Raw genomic sequence first — 19474 nt, forward strand, 5'->3', positions numbered from 1 at the left:
TGTTATCAGCTCTAGGGTTAAAGCTTTACATGAGTAACGTACAGATACCCCCATTTATTCACCCTTTACATGTAAAGGGCATCATCACCTTATCGTTTTTGCCTTTTGTTGTGCTTTTCCTGGAGGCACTTTCTCAATTGTAAATGAAGCACACTTTTTTGTAAATGCTACTTTGGCAAGCGAATTTATGGAATGCTGTGCTTGGTTGGACCATTCATTGTAATGCTATGGGATATGACGGTGGTGATTCCCGAAACACAAGAGATATGTTGTTTCGGCACACATCACCCGATCCAACCTCATACGGCAGACCCATTTCTATGACTACGACCTCACCAGTCTCGTGCATAGCCGGAGCCATTGATTGATTTATTTATCGCTCGTTAGCCATCGACCCTCAAACTTCCGTGACGCGGTCGTTCCCTTCCTTTATTGTTACAATAATAAACAACAGCATATGCATTGCTCCTCTAAAGTCGCCACCACCGACCCACCATCGTGCACCCTGAGCCTCAGTGATTATTAATCTTTTGCATTTATTCCCCACGTTGCACATTCCCACTTCACATCTCTACCCTCCAGTTCTCCTTCAAATCCCCAAACTATCCCTAATCTCTCTCTCTCTCTCTCTGACTTCGCTTCTACTCCTCGCTTCCTCTCCATCATTACGGTAGCGTCCTCCATCGACGCCGAATCGTCTGTAACAAATTAGTGCGTCTCTCTCTCTCTCTCTCTCTTCTGAGGGAGTTGATCCATGGCGAATGATCCGAATGAGCCACCGAAATCACCGGAGGGGCAGGAGCGGGGTAGGGGGAAGAGGCCTGGGCCATGGCCGCCGAAGATCGAGCCGTTCGTGGCGCCGGCGGCCGACCTCAACCCGGGAGACCTCAAGACCTGGGCCAAGCGGACGGGCTTCAACCCTAATTTATCCGGCGAGGCCACGAGCGTCAGCGGCGATCTGGAGAGCGGCACCGCTCGGTTGGACGCTCTCAGTCTGAGGAGAGCCGAGATCGAGACGGTTAAGGAAGTCAAGAAGGGACGGGCAGGAGGCTCGCGCGATCTTCCGCCGGAGACGAGGAGGAACGCCGATCTGACGCCGCCGCCGCCGCCGCCTCCGGCCGTATCGGCGGCGGAAGCTCCGCCGGAGCCGAAAAATAAGGTTGCTCTGATCACGGATTGCGAGGATCCAAAGGGGGCGGATAAGATCGAGAAGGAGGAGGCGGTGGCGGTGGGGATTGAGTTGCCGGAATCTTCGCCTGGCGGGATTCCGGCGTATCAGGGGCGGCCGGCTGTTGGAAAAACTTCCGGACTCGGTGAGTCTGGTTCTGAGTATTTACTTCCTCGTCTCCTTTTTTTCTCCATAAATTTTTGCTCTTCAATTCTAAAATTGTATGAGAATTAGCATTGGTCAAAGACGTTGTTGTCCTCTACATTTGAAATGTGACGAAAATAGCCCGATACTGGTTTATAGTTGTACAGTTATGACATCTTTCTGCAAGGTGGGGCATTTCGTTAACTAGAGTAATAAGGATGGTGTTTTTGTCTTTTGATCTTGTAATTTTTGCGAAATTTTGCTTTTTCTGCATTTTCCCTAAGGAAGAGGGGGTGCATTTTTCGTGTCGGTACGCCAGACACTCAGACAGCAAATTGGGTGTCCAAAACCGGGTCGGGTTAAGTGAGTCCCATTTGCCATCGGCCGTAAGTGGGGTCTGTGCTTGGTCCGTCTCGGACCTGACGGAGACCGGATCCGACCATGATGGGATGGCTGGACTGTTAAAAACTTAAAACTAGGGCTGGTAAACCAGCCAAACGAACCCAACATGTCATGTTTGGGTTCGGCTCGTTTACTAGTGGATTGAGCTCGTGGCTCAGTTCGTGTTTAGCCGAGGTTGAGCTCAGTTCTTCTTTGAATGAGACTAGCCGAAAACGAGCTGACTCTTGTAAAAACATTACATGTTATTTATACGTAGTATATATATTTTTATATATTATACTTGAAAATGTATGTAACTTTTTATAAATTAAACTTAATACTTAATAGTCTATATTTTATGTATATACTTTTCGTTCATCCTTCTTTTTATGCACTTCATTTTATATATTATACAAAATATACACTATCCATAAAAATATATATTTTATCTGTCGAGCTGAACACCTTGTGTTCGAGCTCGACTCGTCTAAGCTAAACGTGCTGCTCGTGTTTCGGCTCGCCATCATGAACGGGTTCGTGACTAGCTGAACCGAGACGAGTCGTCACGAGCTGCTCGGTTCGTTTACCAGCCCTACTTAAAAGTTAAAACCCTCTGGTCCGGATTTGGGTTGTCCTTTTGCGGACCTGGCCCGCCCTTGTCTCCATGTCTGGATCGATTGGATCGGACTGAGAAGCGACCTGAACCGGTCTGCTTTCTGCTCCCCCCTCAAAAGTAGCCGTTACGACTTCTTGGAGGAAAATGTTGTGATACAATCGTTGGTCCCCCAACGATCAAGCCCATATTTTGAGGTTCAAACTTTTTTTTTCTAAGGAAAATAGAGTACTGTGAGACGGATTTTTTGTTTTTTATTCGATAAAAAAAACTCTTTTGGTATTTTTAATAAAAAAACATTGTAATGGCCGTGTCAGCGTGTCACACTGTAAAGTGGCGTGGCAATGTGACCCACGCCTTTCACGTTTTGAAGGACAAGGGTGTTTTTCCACCCCGCTCTTTAAAATTAAAATCTATTAGGATCACGCCTGGCAACGTTGTGACTTGTGACGCTCTATGTAGATGTGGCAGCTCTCCATTAGTGGCTTCATTTTCAGGTGCACTTACGAATGACGAATCAATGATCATTTCCTTATAATTGGACAATGCAGCCTCGAATTCTTTCTACGGTCTGCAGCACTATCTCTCATTGTCCGGCTCGCTCGTCTTCCTACCTTTGGTCCTTGTTCCGGCGATGGGTGGAACAGATGTAATCTTCTTTTCCTCTTTTTTGTCATTGCCTATCTTTCCTATGAAGCTTGAAGTGACTAAGGAGAGGAGATTTTGTTTTCTGATGGTTTGCAGAAGGAGACTGCTATGGTGGTATCAACTGTCTTGTTGGTTACTGGTGTTACAACGCTTCTCCATTCTTATCTTGGTACACGGCTTCCACTTGTTCAAGGAAGTTCATTCGTGTACTTGGCTCCTGCTCTCGCCATCGCGAATTCTCAAGAATTTCGGAATCTTAGTGAAAATGTGAGCAGATCCCTTCTCACGTGTTTACCCCTATCTATTAGTTCAACTTCTTCTATGCGTGTTAATCTCGTATTTTGTTACATATTTGTAATACCATACTTGAGATGCTCGTATTCAGAATTTCAGTTGTAATCCAGATTGGTAATTAGGATCCTTTGTGGGATTATTCTTGTCGAATGTGATTGCGAAGTTTGCTTATTTTGATAAGAAGTTAATATGTTGTGTTTATTTTTAATTCAATATTAAATTGAATTTTGTAAAATAGGTCTAATACTTTGAAAGTACATTGAGAAATAATTTTGAGAACTTTTATTTAGAGTATGGTTCTTAAATTAAAGTTCTCTTTGATTATCAAAGCATGAAAAGGTTTAGTAATATATGCCATAGAAATCACTTGAGATTAAGTGAAGGCCTTTTAATTGGTCATTCATTATCCACTTGGCGTGGATTATAGTAGCAATATCTAGATGAAGAAAAATATAGATAGATGCTAGCATGGTTGTCAGAACTGTTGGAACTTGGTACTGCTTCTCCACCCAGTTAGAAAAGATGGCGATAACAATGGGCGGAAAACAATTTTTCTATGTTACAGAGTAATAGCGAAATGTGTAGATAGTGAGAAATGATTAAACGTTGTATAGGGGCCGGTGTTAAGACAAAGAATCCAAGGTCAGATCCAAGTCCAAGATCCAGTACAGATTTAAGGGGACGTTCAAGAGTCTTCCTCAGGAAGGGACGTCCAAGAGTCCCTACATGCCTCTACATAAGAGTCCTTCCAAGAAGCTTCTTGTTGAAGAGGCTTGTGAGAAGAAGAAGCTTGAACTAAGTATGACTCCTACAAGAACCAGGACTCATACCAATAATGACTCTCTTATGTGTAAGGACTCTAAGGAGATTGAAAATAATAGAGTCATGTCATCTAAATGTAACCATACATGAAAGGCTTTATAAATAAAGAGAGTCACGCTCCTTTCTACGTGAATTGAGAGAGAGTGTGTGTCTATTCGTGGACGTAGGTCACACTGACTAAACCACGTTAAGTGTGTGTTCTCTATACCAGACGTCTGAGCCTTCTTTACATAGTATTAGAGCCACACGCCCTTCGGTGATCATTTTGTGTGTGTCGTCCCTCTCCAGGTGGTTGTGATTTTATGCAATCCATTTCTGCTTCATCCTCCTTGGGTCTCTCCTCTTTCATGCCGAATCTAGTTATCCAATGGAATATGTTTTCCTCGTTAGTGTCAATCAAGCTTGATCGACACAACTATCTCCTACAGAGATCTCAAATCGAGTCAGTTATGTTTTCTCAAGATCTAATAAAATATGTTGATTACAGAAGGAGAAATGAAACTGAATCTAGAGTTTATGGTATGGAAACGGGCAGATCAGTTGGCCCTTAGTTGGATTCGTGCAACTGTTACAGAGCTTGTCCTGGGGTAGATCATATGTATTTCATCTGCGCATGAAGCCTGGATCATGTTGGAACGATCCTACTCCTCTCAGTCTAGTATATGCATTCTCTAACTGAAGAAGGACCTTTGGGATGCTCGAAAAGAAGAAGAGTATGGTAGAGCATCTGAAACATATCAAATTTCTTGTTGACTCGTTATGTGTTATGTGTGAACCTGTATCTGATAAAAATTTGGTTCACTACATGTTAAATGGTGTCTCTAAAGACTATGAAAGTTTTGTTATCTCGATTTCACTCGGAGTTTGTTGCCCTCTTTTGTGGAAATTTATGAACTCTTGTTAAATCAAGAGAAGAGGTTATAAATGATAAATAAGCAATCTTCACAAGAAGAGTCATCCTCTATGGCCTTTTTTGCCCAAATAGGTCGTGGAAGAGGTGATGCATCTGGTCGCGATAGAGGTTGCTCCATAGAAGCTAGGCAACCTTTTGAAAATTTCTCAAATTTTAATAAAGATAATCAATGAGGCCAGTCTCAGCCTGGCCGACCACAAGAGAGAGAAGGAGAGGTAATCTGCCAATTTTGTGATCGTCATAATCATATTGCCCGCACATGCTATGATATTCTAAAAGTTTGTGGCCATGGCCCTGAATAACATGCATGATTCAGCGTGGTACCCAAACATAGGGGCCACACATCATGTTACCTTTGAAGATCAAGGCATAACTGGTAAGAGAGAATATCCAGACTCGGATGACATCATGGTTGAAAGTGGAACGTACCTACCTATTTCCAGTTCAGGTAATCTTTCATTATGCTTTGGAAATAAAAAGTTCATGTTAAAGAATATCCTTCATGTGCCTTCTATTAGGAGAATCTCTTGTGAGTAGCGAGGTTCACAAGAGATAATCATTGTTTGTTTCAATTTATTTCAAGATATGTTATTTTTGATGAAGATAGATTTATCTATACTGGAAAGAAAGAGCCTATCACGTTCCCAGAAGTATCAACTTGGATTCAAAATTAGAAAGTCAATCCTCCTGTTAATCCTACACAAAGTTAGTCTTTGGCCCCAATTCTTTTGCCTAATCCCATAGATTACCATGAAACTGTCCTACCTAGCCAGAATACTGAAGTGTTCACCGACCTATCTAATCAAATATATGGGTCTCCTAACAGTCCCGTGCCTATGCCTACTCCTCCTAAGACTCATGATTTTGAACCACAACCTGAGCCTGAAATCCCCTCACTCGTCCAGCCTAGTCAACCAAGTGCATCCAATGAACAAGGGCTACTGTCCAAAACCTCATCTCCGGGTTTAAATCTTGTAATTGATCTTTCATGTCAATCTTCATCTAGAACACATCATATGATTACTAGAACCCAAGATGGAACTATTAAACCCAGTTAATTTTTTGAAACAAAATATCCTATTGCTCTCTTGAGTGAGGTGACCTAAGAAGAGCAAGAACCGTACTCGTTCACCCAAGCTCTCACTGAACCTAAGTGGTGTCAGTCCATGGAAGAAGAAGTTAAGACCCTACATCAAAATCAAACATGGACCCTGGTCTCTCCAGAAAAGGCTACCAATCTAGTTGGGTGCAAATGGGTTTATAAGATTAAAAGGCATGTAGATGGTGTTAAAATGTATCATTCAACATTTGTAATATTATATATATTTTATATGTATAAAGGATAATACATATTCATATATGGTATATATGCATATGTATTATCCTAATTATATATATAAAATATATATTTCACTATTTATAGGTATAGGGGTAGTTTAGACATTTCACAGTTTTACGCATATTCCATTTGGAATATGTTTGTAATTTTATTTTTAATTTTCCTTTTTTATTTTTCTCTTTTTTTGTGGTTTGCGCCACCTAGGGAGGCTCCCCAAAGAGTCGTTGGGGAGCCCCCAACGGTCACAAATGTGACCGTTGGGGGCTCCCAACGACTCCTTTGGGAGCTTCCTAGGTGGCTCCTCTCTTGTGTTATAAATAGGGGTCTCCCCCTTTGTATTTCCTAAGATTTGGAGGAGCTCTTGCTCCATTGTAAGGGGTTTTTACCCTCTTCTTCCTCTTCTTCAATAATATTCAACTTATGACTTTATGTCATATTTTTGCCCCTTGTGTGGGTTTATGTGTTAGCACATTATGTGCTTGTGTTGTTCCCTTTAATGGGTTTATTCGCACTTCATATGCATGTGTATGAGTTCATTATCGAACCTAATGTATTCAAAAGCACTTTCTAACATGGTATCAGAGCCCGGTTACGATGGGGTTGTCTCTTGGTGCAACGGAAAGCGTGGTGCTCAAGAAATGGTGAAGTATTCGTTGTTCCTCTCTTTTTTTAGAAGTTTTCGGTATGTATCTCTTTTCTTAACATATTATGCATTATGAAACTATTTTTCTTGCACATTTAGTGTTTTTGATAGTTGAATCATTTCCTTTCACATTTCGCGTGTTCATATATTTTAAAATATCTACTTTTAAATTTGGTAAATTTGTTTATTGTTCAAATATATAATTCTTGGTTATATAGTTATCGATTTCTCATCACATATAATAGTAATTTATGTTTTGCAAAATTGTTTTTCAATTATGTGAGATTTATGATTTCTCATAAGAATTTCGTGATTAACCTATAAGTTAAGTTTTTAAATACGATTTCTTGCTAGATTAATGATCTTTGTTTAAAAACTCTTTAATCTCATATAAAGTCTAATTTATTTTGAGTTCCTCTCTTGTTTATGGATTTTAGTGCATTTTTTGGAAAATCTTGATATAATTCTTGTATAAGAATCTCTCACATCTAAATCCTTGTTATGAATCCTAAGTAGTTCTCGTTAATGATAACTATTTATGAGAACTCCTAAAGATGTTTCAATGATTTTGGTTTATTTAAAGGTTTTTTGAAAAATTGTTTGTAATAAATAAGTTGTTCGAACCGTTGTAAAAGATCTTTTAAAAGAATTTCTCACACTATATAGAATGCATAGTGTATCTATTACATCTTTTTGGTATAAAAGATTTCATTAAATTTATTTATGCAACTTTACAAACTTGTTGGTTTGTATTTTTCACATAAGATTTCAAAACCTCTTGATTGTATCTCTAAGGATGCCTACATTGGCCATAATATGGTATTCTCCTAAATTGCATTTGTCAAGCATATAATTGCATAATTAAAGTTTGAGAATCTCAAGGATTGCTCTTTTTATAAAATGCATACTTGCTTCCTTTTGTGTATTTTTTGTATTTTGTATACATTTGGTTCTCAAATATTTGCGATTGTATGCATTTCCTCTTTTCTATGAAATACATGCCTTAGTACATGTTTGTTTACACCTTGGTGTGTATTTTGTTCAAGTATTGTATGAGTGCCTTCGTGCACATCTTTTGTAAAGCCTTTTGTGCTTGCATGTATATTGTCTCTTCGTAGACATTTCTTACATTGTGGAGCTTTTATGCACATTTCTTTTTGTGAAAAATATAATGAATTGACTCTTTTTGTTTAAATCATTATAAAACATGGTAAGTACGAATAAGCACTTTATACGTTTCCGCATATCTCATCACCATCAAAGGATATTTAAAACTTGTTGTATGGGATTTTTATCCCAAATCTATAATTTTTCAAGTACTATTGAATATTCTTTCTTTGATTATTGAGTTAAAGCTCTCTTTATGAACCGTTACGGTTCTTGTAATTCCTTTGATTAAAAGCTTGATTATCCCAAGATGAATTCTTTATGTCATTATGTTTGTTGCCAAGGTATTCTTTTGACTTTTAATGGCACTTATTTTATCCATCACATGTTGTTATATGATGCATCAATTCTTTTATGGCCCTATTGTTATATTAGAGATTTTTTAGGTGAGTTATGAGCACCTTGTGTTATGTCATTCTAGATTGTCCACTTACCATATTATAGATGGTGGTTGAGGTGAGTTATGGGCACCTTGGGACTCTAGAATGATTTGGTATATGATCTCTAATTATGAGTGTGTCACTCGTTGTTATGTCATTTTAGATTGTCCACTTACCATTATTATAGATGGTGGTTGAGGTGAGTTATGGGCACCTTGGGACTCTAGAATGATTTGGTATATGAGTGTGTCACTAGTTTGATGTTGGTCATTGATCTTATGGATGCTCTTATTTATATATAAATGTGATGGATATATGATGTTTGAAACCTTAAAATGTTTTAAAGAATATTAAAATCAAGGTTTTAGGGATTATTGCCCAACCTTTTATTGTTTATGAAAATTATGAGTGCATTTGCACATTTGTGATTTCGTGCTTTTGTGCACAAGTGTTCCATATGTTCTTGGTGTGCGTATGTTCACACATTTATTTTCAAGAATATTGTTCTATCGGTTGTTGTATCTTGTTGAAGATACTTTTACATAGTTTATTCCAAAATGTTATTTTTATGGGTATTCTTTTTGAAGAATATTGTTCTATTGATTCAAGGTTTGATTTATATATATGTTTGTCATCACAAGTTTTATTACCTCAAAAGTCTTCTCCTTTTATAACTCTTATCTAAGTGTCATCATATGTAGACAAGAATTTTTTTACACCTTCGTGTGTTGGTAGCCCTTTGTTGGCTTTTGCTCTCTTAGTCTAGTAGCTGAACACACTTGTCTTGAGTGTTATTATTATGTAGACAAGGCACGTTGATTCACACCATGATGTGTGATTTTAGCCTATGTTGGCATTTGTGTCCTTGTTCTAGTCGCTGAGATGTATGCCCATGGTTGGCTTATTTCACTCATTTCAAGTGTCATCTTATGTAGACAAGAGATGTATTGTGTTTTAGCCCATGGTTGGCTTGTTACTCTTGTTCTAGTAGCTGAACATACTTGGTTTTGAGTGTATTTTTACGTAGACAAGAGATGCTTTTGGTCCATGTTGGCGTGTATTCTCTTATTCTTGTCGTAGATGCACTCATTTCAAGTATTATTATATGTAGACAAAAGGTATTTTTACACACCTTAGTGTGTGTCATTTGGCCTTTAATGACATTATATTTATATTCTTGATCTAGTAGCTTCTACACTTGATTTACGGGTTTTAGAGGACTAATGAGGTAGTTGCTTGTAGTGGATGAACTACTTTTGAAAATTGCAAAATTTCTTGTGTTTTTAGATACAAGTGAATCATATCTATGATATGTTTTTAAATCAAATCGATATTTTAGCATATATTAAGTGCTTCCAGTTTTTCGACATCTTTTGTATTTGATATGCAAAATGAGTATTTTGTCTCAAATGATATTCATTTTTGAATCTTGGGTGGATGCTTTAATATATTTAGTCAAATCATGCTTCTTATATATGACATTTGTTTGACATAGATCTTCTCCCTAAAGATGTGAAAAACTGTATTGTTGATCTATGCGTGTTAAAATTATAAAGCCCCTTAAAGTTCATATTCATCATGCTTTTGAATATTTGCATCCGTGTTCATTTTGACTAAAGTATGTTTGGAGCATGTTCATTAATGATTTTATTTAAGTGTTAATTCATTTCATGATAGTATATGCATATGCTTATTATGGCCTTTTAGGCCCTCATTCAATAAAGCATATGCCTCTTCGTAGGCTTATTGTGGTGTCCCTTAGTGAACCATTTTGTTATTTCCCATTGTGGGGTTGTGTTTGTCCAATATTGGACCTTATGAATGCATTATGCATTCTTGCAAATTCGTTTCCGCTCACTCTTTAACATGATATTTGATTTTTGAAACTTTGGTTTTCTAAATTTTCTTTTCATGCTAAAGTAATTATCCTATTATGCATAAATTTTGCACCTTGTTAGGAATATTCCTTTTTGAGTAAAGTGCAAAGATATTTTTTACTTTTTACTTGTTCTTTGTTGTTGTTCCTCAGGATCTTGAAGATAAGAGGAAAAGAAGTACCTTGGATAGATCATGGAAGGTGTTCATCGTTAAAGACGTTGGAGGAAGACATTTGCAATGGCATTCGTACTGAAGGCTCTTGAAGCCTTGAGATTCTTCCTCTTGCTTTCTTCAATCTTTTCGTTCCCCCACGCAAAGCTTGAGGGGGGGTGTTAAAATGTATCATTCAACATTTGTAATATTATATATATTTTATATATATAAAGGATAATACATATTCATATATGGTATATATGCATATGTATTATCCTAATTATATATATAAAATATATATTTCACTATTTATAGGCATAGGGGTAGTTTAGACATTTCACAGTTTTACGCATATTCCATTTGGAATATGTTTGTAATTTTATTTTTAATTTTCCTTTTTAATTTTTCTCTTTTTTTGTGGTTTGCGCCACCTAGGGAGGCTCCCCAAAGAGTCGTTGGGGAGCCCCCAACGGTCACAAATGTGACCGTTGGGGGCTCCCAACAACTCCCTTAGGAGCTTCCTAGGTGGCTCCTCTCTTGTGTTATAAATAGGGGTCTCCCCCTTTGTATTTCCTAAGATTTGGAGGAGCTCTTGCTCCATTGTAAGGGGTTTTTACCCTCTTCTTCCTCTTCTTCAATAATATTCAACTTATGACTTTATGTCATATTTTTGCCCCTTGTGTGGGTTTATGTGTTAGCACATTATGTGCTTGTGTTGTTCCCTTTAATGGGTTTATTTGCACTTCATATGCATGTGTATGGGTTCATTATCGAACCTAATGTATTCAAAGCCACTTTCTAACAGATGGAACTATAGCTAGATATAAATATCGTATTGTTGCCAAGGGGTATAGTCAACAGGAGGGAGTTGATTACTTTGAGACATTCAACCCAGTTATTAAACCTGCATCGGTTCAACTGGTTCTCTTTGTTGTAGTCAGTTTAGGTTGGCCGATCCATCAGCTGGATGTAAATAATCCATTCCTTCATGGTATAATGCAAGAAGAGGTGTACATGAGTCAACCCAATGGTTTTGAAAATAAGCGTTACCCAAAATTTGTGTGCAAACTTAACTGTGTTCTCTACAATTTAAAACAGGGTCCTATAATGTGGTTTAAAAGACTATGAGTCTATTTAGAAAATGTGAGGTTTACTGAATCAAAGGTTAATTTGTCCCTGTTTATCAGTCATAAAAATGGTATACATACGTTTGTTTTGGTTTACGTTGATGACATTATTGTTACATGCAACTCGTGTGAAAATATTAAGCAGATTATGCAGGATTTTGGGTGTGAATTTTCTATCAAAGATATAGGTCATCTACACTACTTCCTTGGGATAGAACTTGTTCATGAAGCCTCAGAATTGTGCTTTGTCAGAGAAAATAATATGTTATGGACCTCTTGCTCAAAACAAGGATGACAGATTGTAAACCAATTGTCACTCCAACTGCACCAAATGTGATTTTATCTATGCATGGTGGAACGTTATTGGAAAACGTGACCCAATACAGAAGTATAGTTGGCATCATACATTATGTCACTTTTATCAGACCTGATATTGCATATTCAGTCAATAAATCTTGTCAGTTCATGCATGAGCCAAATCAGGATCATTGGGCTCATGTAAAAAGGATCATGCGTTATCTTAAAGGAAACATTAATTTTGGTCTACAAATCAAGAAGTCCTCCTTTTTGCTGTTATCTGCGCTTTCTGATGCTGACTGAGCAAGGTGCCCAGATGATCGCAAATTTACAAGTGGTTATCTGATCTATATGGAAACCAATTTACTTTCTTGGAGCTCCGCCAAACAACGTACAATTGCCAAATCCAATATAGAAGTAGAATATAAGGTTGTTGCAGATATTGTTTCTGAATTTGTTTTACTCAAACAACTAATGACAGAACTTGACGTTCTTCCCTGTGGTGTTCCAGTTATATTGTGTGATAACCTAACGCTACAAATCTTGTCTTTCATGCACGGACCAAACACATAGAAATTTATTATCATTTTATGCAAGAAAAGGTTTTCAAAGGAGAAATTGAAGTTCAATTTATTTATTCTCAAGATCAAGTTGTAGACATCCTGACCAAACCATTGGCTGGCCCAAAGTTTAATCACTTCAGGAACAAGCTCAACCTCATGGAGATTGTCTTGAGGGTGTGTGTTAAGACAAAGGATCCAAGGTCAGATCTAGATCCAAGATTCGGTACAAATTCCAAGGGGACGTCCAAGAGTCCTCCTCAGAAAGGGACATCCAAGAGTCCGTACATGCCTGTGCATGAGAGTCCTTCCAAGAAGCTTCCTGTTGAAGAAGCGTGTGAGAAGAAGTCTGAACTAAGTAGGACTCCTACAAGAACCAGTACTCATACCAATAATGACTCTCTTACATATAAGGACTCTAAGGAGATTGAAAATAAGTCTTCTCATCTAAATATAACTCTTACATGAAAGGCTTTATAAATAAAGAGAGTCACACTCCTCTCTTCATGAATTGAGAGAGAGAGAGAGAGTATTCATGAATGTAGGTTATGCTGACTGAACCACATTAAGTTTGTGTTCCCTATGTGTGCGTGTTCCCTATACCAAACGTGTGAGCCTTCTTTACAGCCGGGGGGCCTACCTTCCAAAGCTTGTCAGGCTATGATGGATGGGTTGGTTCTTTTGGAAATAAGCTAACCATGAATCAAGAACCCTGTGTCCTTTAGCACTAAAGCAACTGGGGGAGTACCAGAAGCAGAAAGGAAGATGTTGGTTCTACTGCTGCCTATCTTGATCACTTTCTCTCAATCCCTCTCCAGATGCCTTCAGAATAAATGGGGATGCTATCTGAGAGTTTCCTATCTACTGGTCTCATTTCAGAAACTCGTCTCCAAAAGGGGAGAGAATCAGTGAAGTTCATGTGTGTAGCAAAAATATACTTATCACCTTTAATCTTAAGCTCTATCCGATCTCAATATTCTTTATAAATAGATTGACACCTTTAGTGCTACCTATTTTTTCATCCTGTGCTTTATGACTTAGAATTAAGGACATAGAAGATGGAAGCTGACCATGAGAAGCATCCTGAGAAACAGCCCCGGAGCTGCCTGAACAGTCTGTGATCAGTGCTGTCTATCAAGAAAACTTGGGTGCTGCCCAGAGCCGCTTCTGCTTCCTATGCATCAGGAAATTATGATATTAAAGTAGTTTTTGTTGGGTATTGTAATTTAACTTTATAACGTTAGAGGCTTGAAGTTGGCTCCAACAAATGTTTGCTTTTGTTTATTTTTGTTCTCTCTTTTAGGTCATAACTTTTGAAGGTGTTGCACAATGTTTCTTGTTTACATACTTGGGAATGCATGTGGGTTTAGTGTCCTAGATTCTTGCGCAAGTTAAGTTTAAATTTTAAAATGTGTATTGTTGACATTTTCTTTCACTGCTTGCAGAAATTCAAGCATATAATGAAGGAACTACAGGGGGCCATAATTGTCGGTTCAATTTTCCAGTGCATCTTGGGATACAGTGGCCTGATGGCCCTCCTTTTAAGGTCTCTCAATGTCAATTTCAACCAGTTGTTTTGTACTATCTTGAATTTTTTGGTATAGGTGGTATGCATATTGGCGCAGAAAACTTTTGGTGCTTCTGATTGTCCACTTTGTTAAAATCTTAATGTTGTGATTCAAGCTTATTTATTTTTATTTTTGGGACCTCTTCAACTTTATTTCACTATGATCATCATATATATGTTGGAAAACACCATATCTATGTTGAAGAACACCAATTTTATCTGGAAATTGTTGAAATTATCTGTCTTCATGAAAATTTCCGTAACATTAACTTGAACCATTTAATTATGCAAAACAGCAAACATAATATGTATTTACATACATGAACATACACATACGCACATAGATGCATATATACATACATATGTATAATCTTCTTCATTTTGAACAGTAGATACTGGCTGCTCAGTCTGCTGGTCTGATATAACTTGAATCCCTGTGAAGTTAAGACTTAGGTAACCAGCATTTAGAAGCTTGCAGCCTGGATGGAACTTTTGAGCCTAACCATGAACCAGATCAATATACATTGTCTTATCAGTGGGTTGTTGTCTACATGCATTCAAGACATCTGTGTGAATGTGTATGTGTAGGTGATGCCAACACACTCATCAAGTCTGTGCAAGCTTAGGTCAGTAGGGATGGCAGTGGGGCGGGGCGGGGCGGGGTGGGGGACAAGGTCTCCACCCCCGCCCCACCTCAAGATTAGAACCTCCATCCCCGTCTCCATCCCCGGCGGGGATGGATTTTAACCTCCACCCCTGCCTTCATCCCCGTTTCATGTCCTCCATCCCCGGTTCAAACGGGGATGAGGCGGGGCGGGGCGGGGAAAAGGGTACGTCCATCCCCGCCTCCATCCCCGAACGGGGATGGATTTTAACCTTCGTCCCCGCCTCCATCCCCGTTTCATACCCTTCATCCCCGGTCCAAACGGGGCGGGGCCCCGCTTTCCCCCGGTCCACTGCCATCCCTATAGGTCAGTTTTCTCATGATTATATATATATATATATATATATATATATATATATATATATATATATATATATATATATATATATGCATTTCCAATCATGCTAGATTGTACCTTTTCTTTCAATTTTTTATTACATAGCCAAGCTAAGCACTTAACTGTACTCCTAGGGCTATGCATGAACCAACACAATACTGTCTATGGGCTTTTCAAGCTTTCAATGCCATAGTGACAAATATCAGTGTTTTTTTCAAAAAAATGTGAAAAAAGTGTGTGAGATATCAGCCATAAATTTAATTTCCCATTATTTATTTATTTTTTAAAATTTTCTTTGTAGAAATTGTTTTTATTATTTATTTATTTATTGCCAGTTTTTGCCAAAAAATGTGAGAAAAATAAAAATTTCAATTTATCACCAGAATTTGGCTGCTGATATTTACCAAAAAAAAAACGTTTTGTTACTATACTGAGGTACACACCATATGATGAGCTTTGTGCTCAAACCCAGCTTAAATTACCATGTTTGAGCCTCCCTTGATTAAGCTTAGTCTAAGCCTAATCTGGTGGAATTTCTTATGTTTCAAATGCCAGGATAAAATGGATAAAATAATAAGATGTTGACTTCATTGAGTTTCATTGTAGGTATTTAAACTTTAGCATTATTGATTTCTTGGAGAGTTTTCTATTTTTGTGAAACTGTTCAACCTTATATATATGCAGTATAATCTTTTGAACAATAATAAAGCCCTTGTTTGCAATTTAGCTACTTTTCTGCTTCATCCAGACGAAAACACTAAAGGACTCATGGATTAGGCCAAATATTTGGATAGGATAAAGAGTCAAGCAGCCTTTTCATGGTCATCAACATTCTGGTCACGGATTATATTTTGTCATTGTTATTTCACAAGTAATCACCTTTCTTACTAGTTGTTAATGTTGATGATTGCTAATCAAACTCTGCTTTGCTTTCTACTGGCTCCAAAAACCATGGTTACTATATGCTTCATATGATTTGGTTGCATAACCTTCCATTCTCATGGCCTATGAACTTAAATTAGTTTTTTTCCTTTTTTTTAATCATTGTGCTTGTTTCAACTGAAACCAGTTTAATGCAGATACACTTAGGTTTGTGAGGAAGCATCTGTTCCTAAACTTTGATTCTTGTAGTTCTGCTAGAATTCTCTTTCAAATTATCTTCTGGATATTGTATGTCACTCATGTTGAAATTCTTATGAGGATAAGGATAGTGTACTCGTGTGGTAAATTTATGTAATATTGGATACACTTGATCAATATTTGAGCTCTAAATTTAAGGAATAAGATTGTGGATAACACATAATTTTGGATGTTTCTGCAGATTGATAAACCCAGTGATAGTTGCACCAACTGTTGCAGCGGTAGGTTTAGCATTTTTCAGCTATGCTTTTCCTCAAGCTGGGACTTGCATTGAGATCAGCATTCCACAGCTTGTATTGATTATTGTTTTCACTCTGGTAATAGTGTTTATTTGCACAGCAATGCAATGTGGCTAGAAAGTTTTGTTCAAAGTTTCACTTGATGTTCATTTCTTATTTATTTTGCACTTCAAATACTTTTACTTTTCAGTCTCTTGTTTATTTGCTTCATGTACTTGAATCCTACTGTTTGATGCCTTAGTGATGCATCTAAAGTTTTTATTGCTTGCAGTACCTTCGGAGAGTCTCCGTCTATGGGCACCGTATTTTCCAAGTTTATGCGGTACATGCACCCTTTCTATTTACCATCCTATCGATCATGGTACACATTTTCAGCTTAGTACTGCTGATTTTACATTGCTAATATATTACAAATTTCCAGGTTCCCCTTGGAGTGGCGATCACCTGGGTATACGCTTCCCTTTTGACAGCAGGCGGGGCTTACAACTATAAGGGTTGCAACCCTAACATTCCAAGTTCAAACATCTTATCTCAAGCATGTAGGAAACATGCAATCACTATGAAGCACTGTCGAACTGATGTTTCGAGTGCATGGAGATCATCTGCTTGGTTTAGGGTTCCCTACCCTTTCGAATGGGGAGTTCCCTCCTTCCGTTTGAGGACATGTATTATAATGGTTGTCGTATCAATAATTGCATCGGTTGACTCGGTGAGTATCTTAAGGTTCCCAAACCAAGTAGAATTTGCATTACATCTGTTTTCTGAGCTTGAGGCAGACATAACGCTTTCTTTTCACTTATTTTTACATGCCCCAAAAACCTTGCCATCTTGTCCAGTTTAAACCAAATGTAAGGGTCAACAAATTCATTTTGGGCAGCAGTTTCTATGGCATGTGCTACCCTTTGTGCCCATTTTTTATTGCCCTGGAGACAGAAAATAGAAGTAAAATCATAAATATGGTAAGCTATCGATATAGCTGCAGGTATAAGTGTTGCACTATCATAACCGAGGGCCAACAGTTCCCAGGCTTACCATGTAGGCCATCTGCCGCTTGGTTATCTAGGGAACAAAGAAAAGCGGAAAAAGAAAAAGGAAGCTTATGCTGTTTAATATCAAGGTGGTGGATTTGGTCCAACTTGGTTGCTTATCTCTGCTAAGAAATTCTAAAACAGTTTATCTGAATCAAGGACAAATCACCAGTTTTTATTTTGTTCAGTGAAGGTGGACAAGTTGATTCACTATCTACATTGCAAGTCTTTAAGTCTATATCTTGGTGTGTTCTCGGCAATATTTGCGGGGATCTTTTCATTGGTATACTCTTAGAAGGTGCTCAACTTGCTATTGCCAAACATATATCATGACTCATGCGAGAGAGAGAGAGAGAGAGAGAGAGAGAGAGAGAGAGAGAGAGAGAGAGAGAGAGAGAGAGAGTCCATACTGGAGAATCTTGGCATATCATAACCCATATACGCAGCTGTTATATTTCCCCAGTATTGTATTTTTATGCAATATGTAGGATAAAAAAAAATTAAAGTTATCATTCAAGTTAGGTTAAATCAGATTAGAGGCTTACCTTTTTCTTTCAAATGCTTATTTCCAGTTTCTATAATCATCATGTTTTCTGGCATGAGTATAATACTTGTTCAAGACTGTCTTTTGATCAGTTTGTCATGGTAACATTGTGGATATGCTCTGGTTGACTATGGTGTTCTAGTTCTTGGTTTTATTGTGAATCGTTAACTGTTATGCAGGTTGGATCGTATCATGCTTCGTCTTTACTGGTTAATTCAAGAACTCCAACACCTGGAATTGTGAGTAGAGGTATTGGTCTAGAAGGATTCACAAGCATCCTGGCTGGAATTTGGGGAACAGGTACTGGATCAACGACATTGACCGAGAATGTTCATACCATAGCAATAACCAAAATGGGAAGCAGGAGGGCTGTGGAGCTGGGAGCTGTGCTATTAATAATCTGTTCTTTCATGGGTAAGATGAACTTCTACATATTCATCTTTTTTCTTGGAAGGGTGTTCAGCATTAGCATGATCATACCTCTAGTGGGTTTTGGTGAGAGAACTAGGACTGAATTATCAAGAAAATTACAAATGCAGTTTGCATCTGCTTTATGGAATTGAAAGTTGTTACCCATAATTAACAGGAAAAGTTGGTGCAGTCGTAGCCTCAATCCCACCGGCCATGGCAGCTTCCGTTCTGTGCTTCATATGGGCCATGGTTGTGGCACTCGGTTTATCAACTCTGCGGTACAGCGAGAGCGGAAGCTCTCGCAATGTATTAATTGTGGGGATTTCTTTATTCCTATCTGTATCAGTTCCAGCATATTTTCAACAATACGGTTCCAACATCAGCATCATACTGCCAAGCTACATGGTTCCTTACGTTGCACTATCCGATGGACCAATCAATACAGGAAGCAAGGATGTAAGCACCTTCTTTAAACTATATAAGGCTCTTGGTCGAATTTTCTGTTAAAAAAACCATAACTTATCTAATACATAGCTTTTCGAACATCTCAGGTTAATTTCGCGATAAACGGCATTCTATCGCTTCACATGGTGGTTGCTTTTCTGGTTGCATTCATACTAGACAACAGTGTTCCTGGCAGCAAGCAAGAGCGAGGAGTCTACATATGGTCTAGATCATCCGATGTGGACAATGATCCTAATCGTGCACCTGAATATGCATTGCCATCTAGAATTGCTGGTTGGTTTCGTTGGGCGAAATGGGTTGGGGCATGAATCTGCACAACGTATTGACATCGTAGCATGTTGATGGTGTGAACGAATATATTCAGGAAAATCATTATCGGTTGATTGCATTTAGTTTTGATGGTGCTTGGGAGGGGAATTCCTTTTATTATTTTCTTGTATTTTATTTGTGGGCAGATCTTGCTTGTATTTTACCCCACTTGTTTATACCGAAACGAGACAGGAATTAGCTTACAATGAAAGAGAGAATACAAGTCGAGAAGTACGTGTGCCT

The 19474-nt window shown here is 38.1% G+C and overlaps 1 protein-coding gene across 1 annotated transcript; it reads left to right on the forward strand.

Annotated features, from left to right (window-relative positions):
• Nucleotides 1-719: 719 nt before the first annotated feature.
• Nucleotides 720-19457, forward strand: LOC149838728 (nucleobase-ascorbate transporter 11-like). The gene is made up of 10 exons (XM_090007774.1): nucleotides 720-1313; nucleotides 2858-2955; nucleotides 3051-3221; nucleotides 13973-14073; nucleotides 16417-16552; nucleotides 16746-16796; nucleotides 16896-17183; nucleotides 18226-18460; nucleotides 18633-18913; nucleotides 19009-19457. Exons 1-10 carry the CDS (start codon nucleotides 755-757, stop codon nucleotides 19228-19230), a joined length of 2142 nt encoding a protein of 713 aa, XP_089863900.1. The 5' UTR covers nucleotides 720-754; the 3' UTR covers nucleotides 19231-19457.
• Nucleotides 19458-19474: the final 17 nt, after the last annotated feature.

This window comes from Nuphar pumila, chromosome 5, assembly GCF_984573655.1.
Source record: "Nuphar pumila chromosome 5, dmNupPumi1.hap1.1, whole genome shotgun sequence".
Classification (NCBI taxonomy): domain Eukaryota; kingdom Viridiplantae; phylum Streptophyta; class Magnoliopsida; order Nymphaeales; family Nymphaeaceae; genus Nuphar; species Nuphar pumila.

Bases quoted from the DNA above. Each gene is read 5' to 3' on its own strand.
- LOC149838728 (XM_090007774.1), top strand. From the start codon at position 755: ATGGCGAATGATCCGAATGAGCCACCGAAATCACCGGAGGGGCAGGAG. The intron at 2,956-3,050 runs GTAATCTTCTTT...GATGGTTTGCAG, and splicing joins CGGCGATGGGTGGAACAGAT to AAGGAGACTGCTATGGTGGT. The intron at 17,184-18,225 runs GTGAGTATCTTA...ACTGTTATGCAG, and splicing joins TAATTGCATCGGTTGACTCG to GTTGGATCGTATCATGCTTC.